The following is a 13,358-nucleotide window of genomic DNA, read 5'->3' as shown; positions in this document are numbered from 1 at the left end:
GGCGGTTTAACAGGATAGGTTCCACTCAGAACAGGCCTCGCCATAGTCGACCAAAGAAACTGAGTGCCCGTAATCAGTGTCATATCCAGTGGTTGGTCTTTGGTAAATAAATGTATGAGTGCTGCCAGCATTGCTGCAGAGGTTGAAGAGTTGAGGGGTCAGCCTGTCAGTGCTCAGACTGTACACTGCACACTGCATCAAATTGGTCTCCAGGGCTGTCGTCCTAGAAGAAAACCTCTTCTAAAGATGATGCACAAGAAAGCCTGCATACAGCTTGCTGCAGACAAGCAGACTAAGGAAATGGATTTCTGGAACCATGTCCTGTAAGACCAAGATAAACTTATTTGGTTCAGATGGTGTCAAGTGTGTATGGTAGCAACCGGGTGAGGAGTACAAAGAGAAATGTGTTGTGCCTACAGTCAAGCATGGTGGTGGGAGTGTCATGGGGAGCTACAGTTCATTGAGGAGACCATGAATGCCAACATTTACTGTCACATACTGAAGCAGAGCATGATCCCCTCCCTTCACAGACGGGGTCGTAGGGCAGTATTCCAACATGATAATGACCCCAAAAACAACTCCAAAGTAACCACTGCCTTGCTAAAGAAGCTGAGGGTAAAGTTGACGGACTGGCCAAGCATGTCTCCAGACCTAAACCCTATTGAGCATCTGTGGGGCATCCTGAAATGGAAGGTTTGAGGTGCGCAAGGTATCTAACATAAACCTGTGATGTCGTCATGGAGGAGTGGAAGAGGACTCCAGTGACAACCTGTGAAGCTCTGGTGAACTCTATGCCCAAGAGGGTTAAGGCAGTGCTGGAAAATAATGGTGGCCACACAAAATATTGACACTGTGTGCCAATTTGGACATTGTCACTTAGGGGTGTACTCACTTTTGTTGCCAGTGGTTTAGACATTAATGGCTGTGTGTTGCGTTTGAGGGGACAGCACATTTACAGTGTTATACAAGCTGTATACTCACTGCTTTACATTGTAGGCAAATGTTAATTTGTTCAGTGTTGTCACATGAAAATATATACTAAAATATTTATGAAATGTGAGGGGGTGTACACACTTCTGTGATATACTGTAGGTGGTGTGGTTCGTAAGAAATGCCTCAAGAGGAAATGAGATGAGTGATTCCTTCCTCAATCACTCAGTTTCCTGATCTTATCTTGCAGAAGGTAGAGCTTGTTAAACTGTAACAAACAAACAAACAATAACTCTCTTCAGGAGAAGCTGTTTTAAAAAAATATCTTGGGAGAAGTATCTTGGGAGAAAGGCTTTGTGGAGAGAAGCATGGGTTGTGTTGCTTCTCTGTGTATTCGTGTGTGTGTGTGTGTGTGTGTGCGCGCGCGCGCGCGACCGTGCGAGGTGGTCTTCCCTCATGAGGCAGGAAGCAAAGGGAAGGTGTTTTGCTAAAGCTCCATTTTATGTGTGTTTGAATTGGTCAGTGTTTCATTTCTGCCATCGGTTCAAAAGTGATCACACATTTTAAAACAAAGCAAAACAAAAGGATTCGACTTGTAAAAGGGTGGAGAGGAAAAATTAAGGATTGGGGGTGTGGGACTCTGGATTGATTCTCATTTCTCTGCATCACGTGATCAACAGGGAAAACACAAATCATCATGTGATCAACAGGAAAAATGCAAACCCGTAGTATTTCCTGCCTTTTACTTTTTTATTTTATTTTTGCTATGTATTCAGGTTCTAGATCTGCTGTGACCTCAATACATGGCTTTCCTTTACAAATAATCATAATGAAGAACAACATTGATAACATAAAGAAATAGCAACAAAATCTTGTGGTACATTAAAGACCAGCAAATTCTAGTTGGTATAAACATCTATAGTTTGTAGCCCATGTCACCAGGTATATGTAGCTCTTCTTTGTTTTTGCTATAACAAACTAACACAGCTACTCCTTAAAATCGTTATAGCATCTAGATTTGTCCAACCATTTATGAGAAATCTCAATTGCATTTTCTACTTAGTTAATAAGTTACTTTGAAGTAGTTGATATCTTTCAACCAGTCATGTTTCTAGGCTGAAGGGGCAGAGGAAATACTAAGGGTATTACTTTGAGGCCCGTGGGTGCAGTACAAAAGGCATAAAAAGCTAAATATATTAAATAAATATTTGTGTTCCAGAGCAGCTTTTAAAGTTGTTTTCCATGATGTCTAGCTGGATTTGGGGAGGATATTCTACAATTTGAAGTGTCTAGATTATGCCTGTGTATGTGCAATTTCTAGGGACAAGTTGCTTATATTTTATGCCGTATGTGCAGATTTGTGGATTCTGTGAAACAGGTAGGCAACATTTGCTTAAAATCTGTATGTGTATTCACACATAAGGATTATAAAGCCAGTTGTCAAGATTATGTAATGCCAACCAGGAAAACATTGCTATGTTCCTGAATCTGCTGGATGTACCAAATATTCTCTGGAATTTATCAGAGTATCATGTTTCCATGATCAGTGTTTGAAATGAGGGAAGCTTTAAAAGTTTGTTTGGAAAAAGAAAACAAGTTTCTTTTATGGAGCCACCTCCTTTTTTTTCCTTGAATTTTTATTTCTCCTTCCTTCTGCTTCTGCCCAGGTCCCGCGGTTTACCAAAGCTGAAAGAGTCTCGTTCTCATGAATCCTTGCTGAGTCCAGGCAGTGCTGTGGAGACACTAGACCTTGCAAGAGAAGAAAGAGTCTTTGTTAAGCCGCTTCATAGTAGTATACTTGGACAAGACTTCTGTTTTGAGGTAAAAAAAGAAAAGAAAAGAAGCTCAACAGTGTATATTTATTTCCAAAAAGAAAGAAGAGGAATACCTGAATTGCTTAGTCTACTCAGCCTGGTTACTTCTCTCACTTTTTATGAACATAATAAACAAGAGAGCAAATTAGTTGCATTACATTTACCATGGGAATAGTATGGACTATCTGATTGTGGGATAATTTTCAAGTTCTTGAGTCTATTAACATCAATCCTTTAACAGAAAGAAATATTTTCAGTGTCTCTGTTGTTCTAGTTGAACATTATTATTATGATCGGCCAAGAGTGTGAACTAGAGAAGGTGAGATTTCTTTATACATCTGTCTTCTGTTTTTAACTAAAGTTGCTTTGGGCAACACGTTCATCTCTAAGGACTATATTAGTCCTGCCACATCATAATAGTAATGTGCATGTTTCGACTATATCATTCATAGTAAAGGATGAACAATTTCTTGCATTCCTAGCTCCTTTTTCCTCCTTTCCTATCTCTAGACAGTTTCTGGGCTTGTTTGCCACTTCTTAAAGGGTGCCCATCATCCCCCCTCCATTCCATGATACACTTTTGGCCCTGATGGTTCTCGAACTAAGATCAGATGTGCAAGTTAGAAACTATGATCCCCTTGGATGTTTTCTTTAAATGTCTTCAAGCTAAACTGTCAAAAAAGGGGGATGTTCTGAGCATGTGTGCCAGCTGTGCATTGCCAGTGCATCTTGTTAAATTGGCATTTGACATGGTGGTGTTGAACATAGGAGATATCGAAGCCAAGCTGATTTCTGGAATTATTAAATTAGCATCTTCAAACTAACATGTTAAACTGTATGTGGGGTGTACAAAGGGTCTATATCAAGCTGGCCCCTAACTGGCTGTCACCATGTGAAAGTCCTTCTATGTACACAAAACTCAAACAGACAATTTATATGTCCACCCACAGAACAAAAGATCTGTTTTTGCATGCCTTGGAACTTGGCTATCTCAGCAGCTTAGTTACTTTGGAGGAAGCATGTGAGAATTATTGCAACATACTTCCAGACTGATACCACATTTTGTAGAAACATGTTCTGCTTTGCTTCATTCTTCTTTGATCAAACATAATTATTTCAGGACAAACCCTGGTTCACACAGAAGAAGTGAATAGTTAAGTTAGTATAGAAATTTCACTCTCCTCCTCAGTCATGGTATTTAAAATTCCAGAGCAACTAAGGTCATGGTGACGACAAGGTTAATATCTGTAGTAAACTTGGAAGAAGTCCAACAAAGATGAATTCAAAGACCTTCAGATAATTCAATAAATTCAAATTTTCATTTGATCTTTTTGTATTTTTCCGTAACATGTTTAACAGAATAGTCAGTTCAACCTCAAACTTTCAAGGTTGTCTGTATTTTCTTTTTCACATGTGTTTATTCTATTATCCACACTGGCTGAAATCCTGTTGCTAAAAGTTACACTGTTTAAGCTTCTTGAGGTCATCACCTATTGTGTTTTTTCAGATATTGAAAATTTCTGATTCCTCCCCCTCAGCGGTCCTGAGGCTCCCTTAGGATCCCTTTTGTAGTGATGAAGCAGTTTGGGGCCACAGAATTATAGAATCACAGAAAGGTGAAGTTGGAAGGGGCCTACAAGGCCATCAAGTCCAAACCCCCCCTCCGAGCTCAGTGCAGGAATACAATCAAAGCATATCTGCCAAGTTATTATCTAAGTTTTTCTTGAATGCCTCCAGTCTTGGAGCACTCACCAACTACCGAGGTAACTGGTTCCACTGTCATACTCCTCTAATAGTTAGGAAGTTTCTCCTGATATTCAACCAAAATCTGGCTTCCTTTAACTTGAGCCCATCGTGGCGTGTCCTGCATTCCGGGATGATCGAAAACAAATCCTACCCCTCCTCTGTATGGCAGCCTTTCAAATGAAAAGTGCTATTGTATCACCTCTCAGTCTTCTTTTCTCAAGACTAAACATAGCCATGTCTTTCTGCCTTTCCTCATAAAGCTTGGTTTCCAGCCCCTTGATCATCCTTGTCGCCCTCCTGTGAACTTATTTCAATTTGTTAGCATCCTTCTTGAAGAGTGGTGTCCAGAACTGGACACAAGATTCAAGGTAAGACCTAACCACTGCTGAATAGAGGGGGATTAACACCTCATGCGATTATAAACTATACTTCTATTCGTCGTTGTTTAGTTGTGTCCAACTCGTCGTGACCCCATGGACCAGAGCACACCAGGCCCTCCTGTCTTCCACTGCCTCCCGTAGTTGTGTCAAATTCATGTTGGTAGCTTTGATGACACTGTCCAATAATCTCATCCTCTGTCGTCCCCTTCTCCTCTTGCCGTCACACTTTCCTAACATCAGTGTCTTTTCCAAGGAGTCTTCTCTTCTCATGAGATGGCCAGAGTACTGGAGCCTCTGCTTCAGGATCTGTCCTTCCAGTGAGCACTCAGGTTTGATTTCCTTAAGAATTGATAGATTTGTTCTGCTTGCAGTCCAGGGGACTCTCAAGAGCCTCCTCCAGCAGCACAATTTAAAGGCATCAATTCTTCGGTGGTCAGCTTTCTTTATGGTCCAGCTCTCCCTTCCATACATCACGACAGGAAAAACCATAGCTTTGACTATTCGGACTTTCGTTGGCAAGGTGATGTCTCTGCATTTTAAGATGCTGTCAAGGTTTGTCATTGCTTTCCTCCCAAGAAGCAGGTGTCTTTTAATTTCATGGCTGCTGTCTCCATCTGCAGTGATCATGGAGCCCAAGAAAGTAAAATCTGTCACTGCCTCCATATCTTCCCCTTCTATTTCCCAGGAGGTGATGGGACCAGTGGCCATGATCTTAGTTTTTTTTGTTTGTTTTTAATGTTGAGTTTCAGACAGTTTTTTGAACTCTCCTCTTTCACCCTCATTACCAGGTTCTTTAATTCCTCCTCACTTTCTGCCATCAGAGTGGTATCATCTGCATACCGGAGGTTGTTGATAATTCTCCCAGCAATCTTAATTCCGGCTTGGGATTCCTCCAGTCCAGCCTTCCGCATGATGTATTCTGCATATAAGTTAAATAAGCCAGGGGACAATATACAGCCTTGTCGTGCTCCTTTCCCAATTTTAAACCAATCATTTGTTCCATATCCAGTTCTAACTGTTGCTTCCTGTCCCACATACAGTGGTGCCTCGCATAGCAATTGCTCCGTTGAGCGACGAAATTGCTTAGTGACAGAGTTTTTGCGATGGTCCCTATGGGTTTTTTTTCGCTTTGCCATGATAGCTTCCCCATGGTTTCAAAATGGTACATCCAGCAGATCGGTGGTTTCAAAATGGCCACCGGGAAAACAAAATGGCCACCCGCTGTTTTTCCTCGCTTAAGAGGCAGCGAAAATGGCAGTGCTATGGAGGATTTTCGCTTAAAGGTGAGTTTTTAAGCCCATCGGGTTTTAATGTGTTTCTATGGACTTTTTAATATTGCTTAGCGATGAAATCGCTTAGCAACGTTTTTTCCGGAACAGATTAACGTTGCTAAGCGAGTCACCACTGTATAGGTTTCTCAGGAGATAGATAAGCTGGTCAGGCACTCCCATTTCTTTAAGGACTTGCCATAGTTTGCTGTGGTCCACACAGTCAAAGGCTTTTGCATAGTCAATGAAGCAGAAGTAGATATTTTTCTGGAACTCTCTGGCTTTCTCCATAATCCAGCGAATGTTAGCAATTTGGTCTCTAGTTCCTCTGCCCCTTCGGAATCCAGCTTGTACTTCTGGGAGTTCTCAGTCGAAATACTGCTGAAGCCTACCTTGGAGGATTTTGAGCATAACCTTGCTAGCGTGTGAAATGAGTGCAATTGTACGGTAGTTGGAGCATTCTTTGGCACTGCCCTTCTTTGGGATTGGGATGTAGACTGATCTTTTCCAGTCCTCTGGCCACTGTTGAGTTTTCCAAACTTGCTAGCATATTGAATGTAGCACCTTAACAGCATCATCTTTTAAGATTTTAAATAGTTCAACTGGAATGCCATCACCTCCACCGGCCTTGTTGTTAGCCAGGCTTTCTAAGGCTCACTTGACTTCACTCTCCAGGATGTCTGGCTCAAGGTCAGCAACTACATTGTCTGGGTTGTCCGGGATATTCAGATCTTTCTGATATAATTCCTCTGTGTATTCTCGCCACGTCTTCTTGATGTCTTCTGCTTCTGTTAGGTCCCTCCCATTTTACTCCTTTATCATCTTTGCACAAAATGTTCCTCTAATATCTCCAATTTTCCTGAACAGATATCTGGTTTTTCCTTTTCTGTTATTTTCCTCTGTTTCTTTGCATTGTTCATTTAAGAAGGCCCTCTTGTCTCTCCTTGCTATTCTTTGGAAGTCTGCATTCAATTTTCTGTAACTTTCCCTATCTCCCTTGCATTTTGTTTCCCTTCTCCTTTCTGCTATTTCTAAGGCCTCATTGGACAGCCACTTTGCTTTCTTGCATTTCCTTTTCTTTGGGATGGTTTTTGTTGCTGCCTCCTGTACGATGTTACGAGCCTCTATCCAAAGTTCTTCAGGCACTTGATCCACCAAATCGAGTTCCTTAAATCTGTTCTTCACCTCCACTGTGTATTCATAAGGGATGTGGTTTAGATTATACCTGAGTGGCCCAGTGGTTTTTCCTACTCTCTTCAGTTTAAGCTTGAATTTTGCGATGAGAAGCTGATGATCAGAGCCGCAGTCAGCTCCAGGTCTTGTTTTTGCTGACTGTATAGAGCTTCTCCATCTTTGGCTGCCGAGAATATAATCAATCTGATTTCGATATTGCCCATCTGGTGATTTCCATGTATAGAGTCGCCTCTTGTGTTGTTGGAAAAGAGTGTTTGTGATGACCAGCTTGTCCTCTTGACAACTTCCCTGATATTCCTTTTATCTCTTCACTCCCTACTTTTATCTCTTCACTCCCTACTCTTCACTCCCTACTTTAGCATTCCAGTCCCCTATCATGAGAAGAACATCTTTCTTTGGTGTCAGTTCTAGAAGGTGTTGTAAATCTTCATAAAATTGTTCAGTTTCCGTCTCCTCAGCAATGGTGGTTGGTGCATAAACGTGGATTATTGTGATGTTGAAAAGTCTGTCTTGGATTCGTATTGACATCATTGTATCATTTTTGAGATTATATCCCATTACAGCTTTTCCCACTCTTTTGTTGACTATGAGGGCTACTCCATTCCTTCTATGGGATTCTTGCCCACAATAGTAGATATGATAATCATCTGAGTTGAATTCGCCCATTTCTGTCCATTTGAGTTCACTGATGCCCAGGATGTCGATGTTTATTCTTGCCATCTCCTGTTTGACCACCTCCAGCTTCCGAAGGTTCATCGATCTTACATTCCAGGTTCCTATGCAGTTTTTTACTTTGCAGCATCGGACTTTCCTTTCACTTCCAGGCATGTCCACAGCTGAGCATCCTTTCGGCTTTGGCCCAACCACTTCATTAGCTCTGGAGCTACTTGTACTTGTCCTCCGCTCTTCCTCAGTAGCATGTTGGGCGCCTTTCGACCTGAGGGGCCCATCTTCCAGCGTCATATCTTTTAACCTTTTGTTCTTCAATGTGGTTTCTATGAATCCACACTAGTGGGTTAAGACAGCACCTGCGCTGGCCTCTCAGAATCTTCTAGACCTATAGGGAAAGATACAGTGTTTGAGTTGCCCTGCATTGTGCACACTCCACCCGCCAAACCTCAGTTCCATTTTTTCTGCCAGTGGAGTTGGAACCTCTCGGTTAGAGCTGTTTAAAAAATTTACCTTCTTCTTTGTGTACTTGGCTTTTTTACTCCCTTCTCTCTGTTGCCCTGACTACGGGCCATTTTGACTTCTCTTCTGCCTCTGGCGATAGCGCAAGTACTTTCTAAATTGAATAATTGAAGCCTATTTACCACCCACTGAGGCACCACGCGCCTACCGGACTCTTTTCTATTTCACAGTTTCCTGCTTCTATTAGCTTATGCCACCTAAAAGAAAACCGTCTCCTAAAAGAGGCCCTATCAGACTCTCCTCATCCTGTTCCAGAAAACTGCCTTTTCAGGACGGACATTCCCTCTGTGTTTTCTGTCTAGGAGAAACACATTTGACTTCTCATTGCAAACAGTGCAACGAGTTTACCAAAGTCACCCTCAAAGCTCGCCAGCACTGTCTTAAATATTCTTAGTGGAAGCAAACACTATCTGCTTCACAACCATCGGATATGGAGTCTGTCCCTTCTACTTCTTTAGTCCATTCAGAAGTCACTATAGTTTCCTCACCTCCTCCTGAACCCGCTAAAGAAAAGACCAAAAAAAAAGCAAAAAAGAAGTCTTCAACCAAGAAAACACTTGCCACTTCATCAGCTCCCTCAACATCTTCTGTTCCAATGGCTTCTCAGCAACCGAAACAGAAGAAACTGCCGGCTAAACCTAAAATGAAGTCTAAGGAGATCACCTTGGTTGTACCTCCTATATCAACGTCCCTGCCCTCGCCTATACTCGAAGACTCTTCCCGGGACCGGGATTCAATGTCGGAAATGGGTGCCTCTTTACCGCCTCGACAGGAGGCTCCGGTTGACGTCGCAAGGTCACCAACGGCTAGCCAGCTAGTACAAGCAATTGCTGGAGTAGCCAATGCCCCTCATAGCCCTATATTAACTAGGTGGGCGTCTCAATCCCAGTCTTCGGCACCGGGATCTCTCGGCTCCAAGTCTCCATCTCCACCTCGAGGGAGACCCGAGAAGCCTTTGGATGCCCCTTCTCCTTGACATCCATCCTCGGATTGAGATGGGGAGCCTCCATCCAAGCAACATTGACGCCTTCAACTTTCTGGCCACATAAGCTAAGGGGTTTAAAAAATTAGTGTCATCTGGTTGAAGCAAAATCGCGCTCAAACCACGTTCTGAAAAAGCAGTTTGAATGATCATGGGTTTAGCAAAATTAGCTGATTGCAAGATTGGTTCTGTTATAAGTAACATCTTTAAACACTCAAAAGATTGGTTGCATTCTCATGTCCACTGCATTGCAACAGATCTTGCTTTCCTTATTAATTTCTTTAGAGGTGATACCAAATCACTGTAACCATTAATGCATCCTTGGAAATGGTCAACTAATCTTAAAAATACCAATATCTGTTCTCTTTCTGTAGGAACAGGCCAATCATTAATAGCTTTCACTCTGAAATACTCAGGTAGAGAACAGTTATTTCCAATCCAATATTTTAGGTAAGACACCTTCCCATCAAACCAAACACAATGATCCATTTGCACTTTCAATCCTGCGCTCCTCAACCTGCAACGTACCGTTTCTATATGTTCTATATGTTTCTATATGCTAAAGTGGGCTGAGTGAGTCCAAACTCAGCTAGCCATGATACAACACTCCTTCTCACAAGTCTGCCCACATAGGAACACCCTTGTACTCTCAGATATTATTATGAAAAGGTCAAGTGGGCTTTGTAGTCCTTAGACTTAACTTGCACCACTGACAGGACTCCTAAAGTAAGCTAGGACGAGGCAGTACTCTCAGATGACCTTAAGACAAGTGTACTGTTCAGAAAACCAATTGAGTTTTATAATCTTTAATTTATTAAAGAATAAGCATGTTTCTAAGTATCAAAACCAAATTAAACCAAAGCAAATAAACTAGCATTGTGCTGGTTATTTACAAAGATGTAATGAGGCAAAGAAAACATGAAAAATAGAAAAGTGTTCAAAAACCTTACAAGAACACAAAAAGCCATTAAAAAGAATAAAAACAGTTCCAGTCCAGTAATTCATTAGTAAAAACAAAATAATCCAAGTAGGTTATAAAAAGGCTATAGTCCTCAGTGATACTGTAGAACAAAAATCCTGTACTAAAAAGAAAAATCCAGTAAAAGTACCATAGTCCTTACAAAATTACAAGAGCATAGTCCATATGGAGTATTCCAAGAAAAGAAGTCCATAAAGGGTATTCCCTAGGTAACAGTCCATAGAAAATAGTCCATGCATAGTCCTTAGGAAAAAGCCCATAAGTCCAGTATAGTAAAGGTTAGTCCCATGTGTCACGAATGAATGAAGAGTCGGTCTTGAAAGACAATGTCCATAGGGAAAAAGTTCCTTTTTCAAGAGTAACTGGCAAGGGCTTATCGCACCTTCCCACGATGTCATCCAATCAGAGTTCGTTACTAGGCACAGTCCTGTTGCACCACATGACTTCTTTCCCATACACACCAGATGTTATTTGGGTTTACTGTGGTTTCGCAAAGAGTCACAACAATTCCCATCTAATCACACCGAGTCCTTTTCTCAGGCTATCAGAATAACATTCTCTCTGCTCGCCTAGAAAACAACTTGTCAGCATAGCAAAGATACTTTATACAAAGAAACAAGATGGAACCTCTCTGGTTCATTTCTTAATTACAAAACCCATATTCCTTAAAAGATTTTAACTCAAAAACCCATCTCATCACAAGCCCCTGGAAGATTAACAAAATTTCTCAAACAATTTAAGTTTTATTTTTGATAACTGAATAAGATGAGATGCCGTAATTAAGCAGTAACAAAATAGAGAAGGATATTAACTTGAACATAAAGGAATACATTTCAAATAAGCCTCTACAATAGCAAAACAATTGATACATGAGAATTATTATAATTACAGTATTTATCATACATGAGAGAAAATTGCGTTAGACACTTCTACTAGTCTGAAAAACAGAAGAACAAACATGTTAGCATAATTAATCAAATACATCACTCTGCATATGCTCAGATAATACTCTAGTCATCCAACAGTAAAATAGTGAAACCAGGGTTAACATCATAATAACTTGACAAACCAATATACTGATATGAAGTAATAATGGATAAAACACTCTATGTATGCTCAGGAACATTGTCATACAGAATATCAAGAAAATTAAACATCAGAGCTTTAACAATTCTAGCCATTTTCTCCCCTTGCATCTGCACTGAACATTCTAGATAAACAGTGAGCAATTAAGGCCTTCTTTCCAGGTAGATGTTCAATATCAAAATCATATTTTTGCAATCTGAAATACCACTGCATTAATCTTGGGCTTCGATGTCTCTGCTTCTCTAAGAATGTCAAAGCATTTTTGTCTGCTTGAATAACCACTTTCCGTGTACATCCATATATTCTGAAAACATGAAGAGCCCACAAAATTGAATATGCATTTCCCTCCTGAGAGTTATACTTTCTCTCTCTTTCCTTCAACTTTCTGGCCACATAAGCTAAGGGGTGTAAAAAATTAGTGTCATCTGGTTGAAGCAAAATCGCGCTCAAACCACGTTCTGAAAAAGCAGTTTGAATGATCATGGGTTTAGCAAAATTAGCTGATTGCAAGATTGGTTCTGTTATAAGTAACATCTTTAAACACTCAAAAGATTGGTTGCATTCTCGTGTCCACTGCATTGCAACAGATCTTGCTTTCCTTATTAATTTCTTTAGAGGTGATACCAAATCACTGTAACCATTAATGCATCCTTGGAAATGGTCAACTAATCTTAAAAATACCAATATCTGTTCTCTTTCTGTAGGAACAGGCCAATCATTAATAGCTTTCACTCTGAAATACTCAGGTAGAGAACAGTTATTTCCAATCCAATATTTTAGGTAAGACACCTTCCCATCAAACCAAACACAATGATCCATTTGCACTTTCAATCCTGCGCTCCTCAACCTGCAAAGTACCGTTTCTATATGTTTTACATGTAACATTGGATCAGGGCTGTGAATTACAATGTTGTCTACATAGCCAATCACGTAATATAAATCACCAAGCAACTCATCAACCAATTTCTGAAAAGTAACATAGGTATTCTTCATTCCAGGTGCTAATTTTCTGAGTTGGTAAATTCCCTGAGGGCAAGTAAATGACGTATAAGGGCGATGTTCCTCTTTAATTAAAATCTGATAAAGACCTCCTTTTATTCCAACCACAGAAATGCATTCAGCCTTTGCAACAATTTCTACCAACGTCTCAACATTGTTTGTAGGAATAGTCTCTGTCTCAGTGAACTTATTTAACTGACTAAAATCTAATTCCACCTTGAGATCATCCCGTTTGCCTTGACACACTGAAATAGTATTGAATACAGCTGTTCTACATGGTTCAATCACTCCTTGTGAAATAAGACTTTCAACAGTTCCAGACACTAAATTGCCCTTAGTCCCTTCTAGGTCCATAGGAACAGAAACAGCAGTCAAACCATTTCTAACTACAATAGAATGTTTCACCATATGAGTCTCTCCAGGTGAATTCGAGAAAACGTTTTGGTGATTAGCTAACACAGACTCCAATATCTGTCCTGGGCTAAATTGATCAATGCCTTCCACGCCAGTATCTACCTCCTCATCACTTCCTCCATCTTGCTCATTATTCTCTTTGTCTACCTCTGCAACCACAGGTACAATATTGGGAACATCTTGGTCCAGAAATGCCACACCCCTGAATACCTGTATTGCTGAATTAGCTGTGCTATCAGGTTTGGTCACAAGAGGCCGCTGTTGCATCCAAGTTCCCTCGGGAGTACTCTGCATAGCCTCAGAAACAGTATCAGCATTCTCCCCACTTCCTTGGAAAATAGGCTGTTGAAAATCAGTATGGTCCCAAACCTCTGC

At 40.8% G+C, this 13,358-nt stretch overlaps 1 protein-coding gene across 15 annotated transcripts in view; it reads left to right on the top strand.

The window, feature by feature from the left end:
• RASAL2 (RAS protein activator like 2) overlaps positions 1–13,358 on the top strand; it is a 566,253-nt gene that overhangs the window by 435,286 nt on the left and 117,609 nt on the right. For all 15 annotated transcript variants that reach the window (XM_072998184.2, XM_078392382.1, XM_072998190.2 and 12 more), the window contains one exon: positions 2,598–2,751. In XM_072998184.2, coding sequence (XP_072854285.1) covers positions 2,598–2,751 — 154 coding nt within the window. The remainder of the gene's footprint in view (positions 1–2,597; positions 2,752–13,358) is intronic.

This window comes from Pogona vitticeps, chromosome 4, assembly GCF_051106095.1.
Source record: "Pogona vitticeps strain Pit_001003342236 chromosome 4, PviZW2.1, whole genome shotgun sequence".
Lineage (NCBI taxonomy): Eukaryota > Metazoa > Chordata > Lepidosauria > Squamata > Agamidae > Pogona > Pogona vitticeps.
This window is presented reverse-complemented; position numbering and strand designations above follow the sequence as displayed.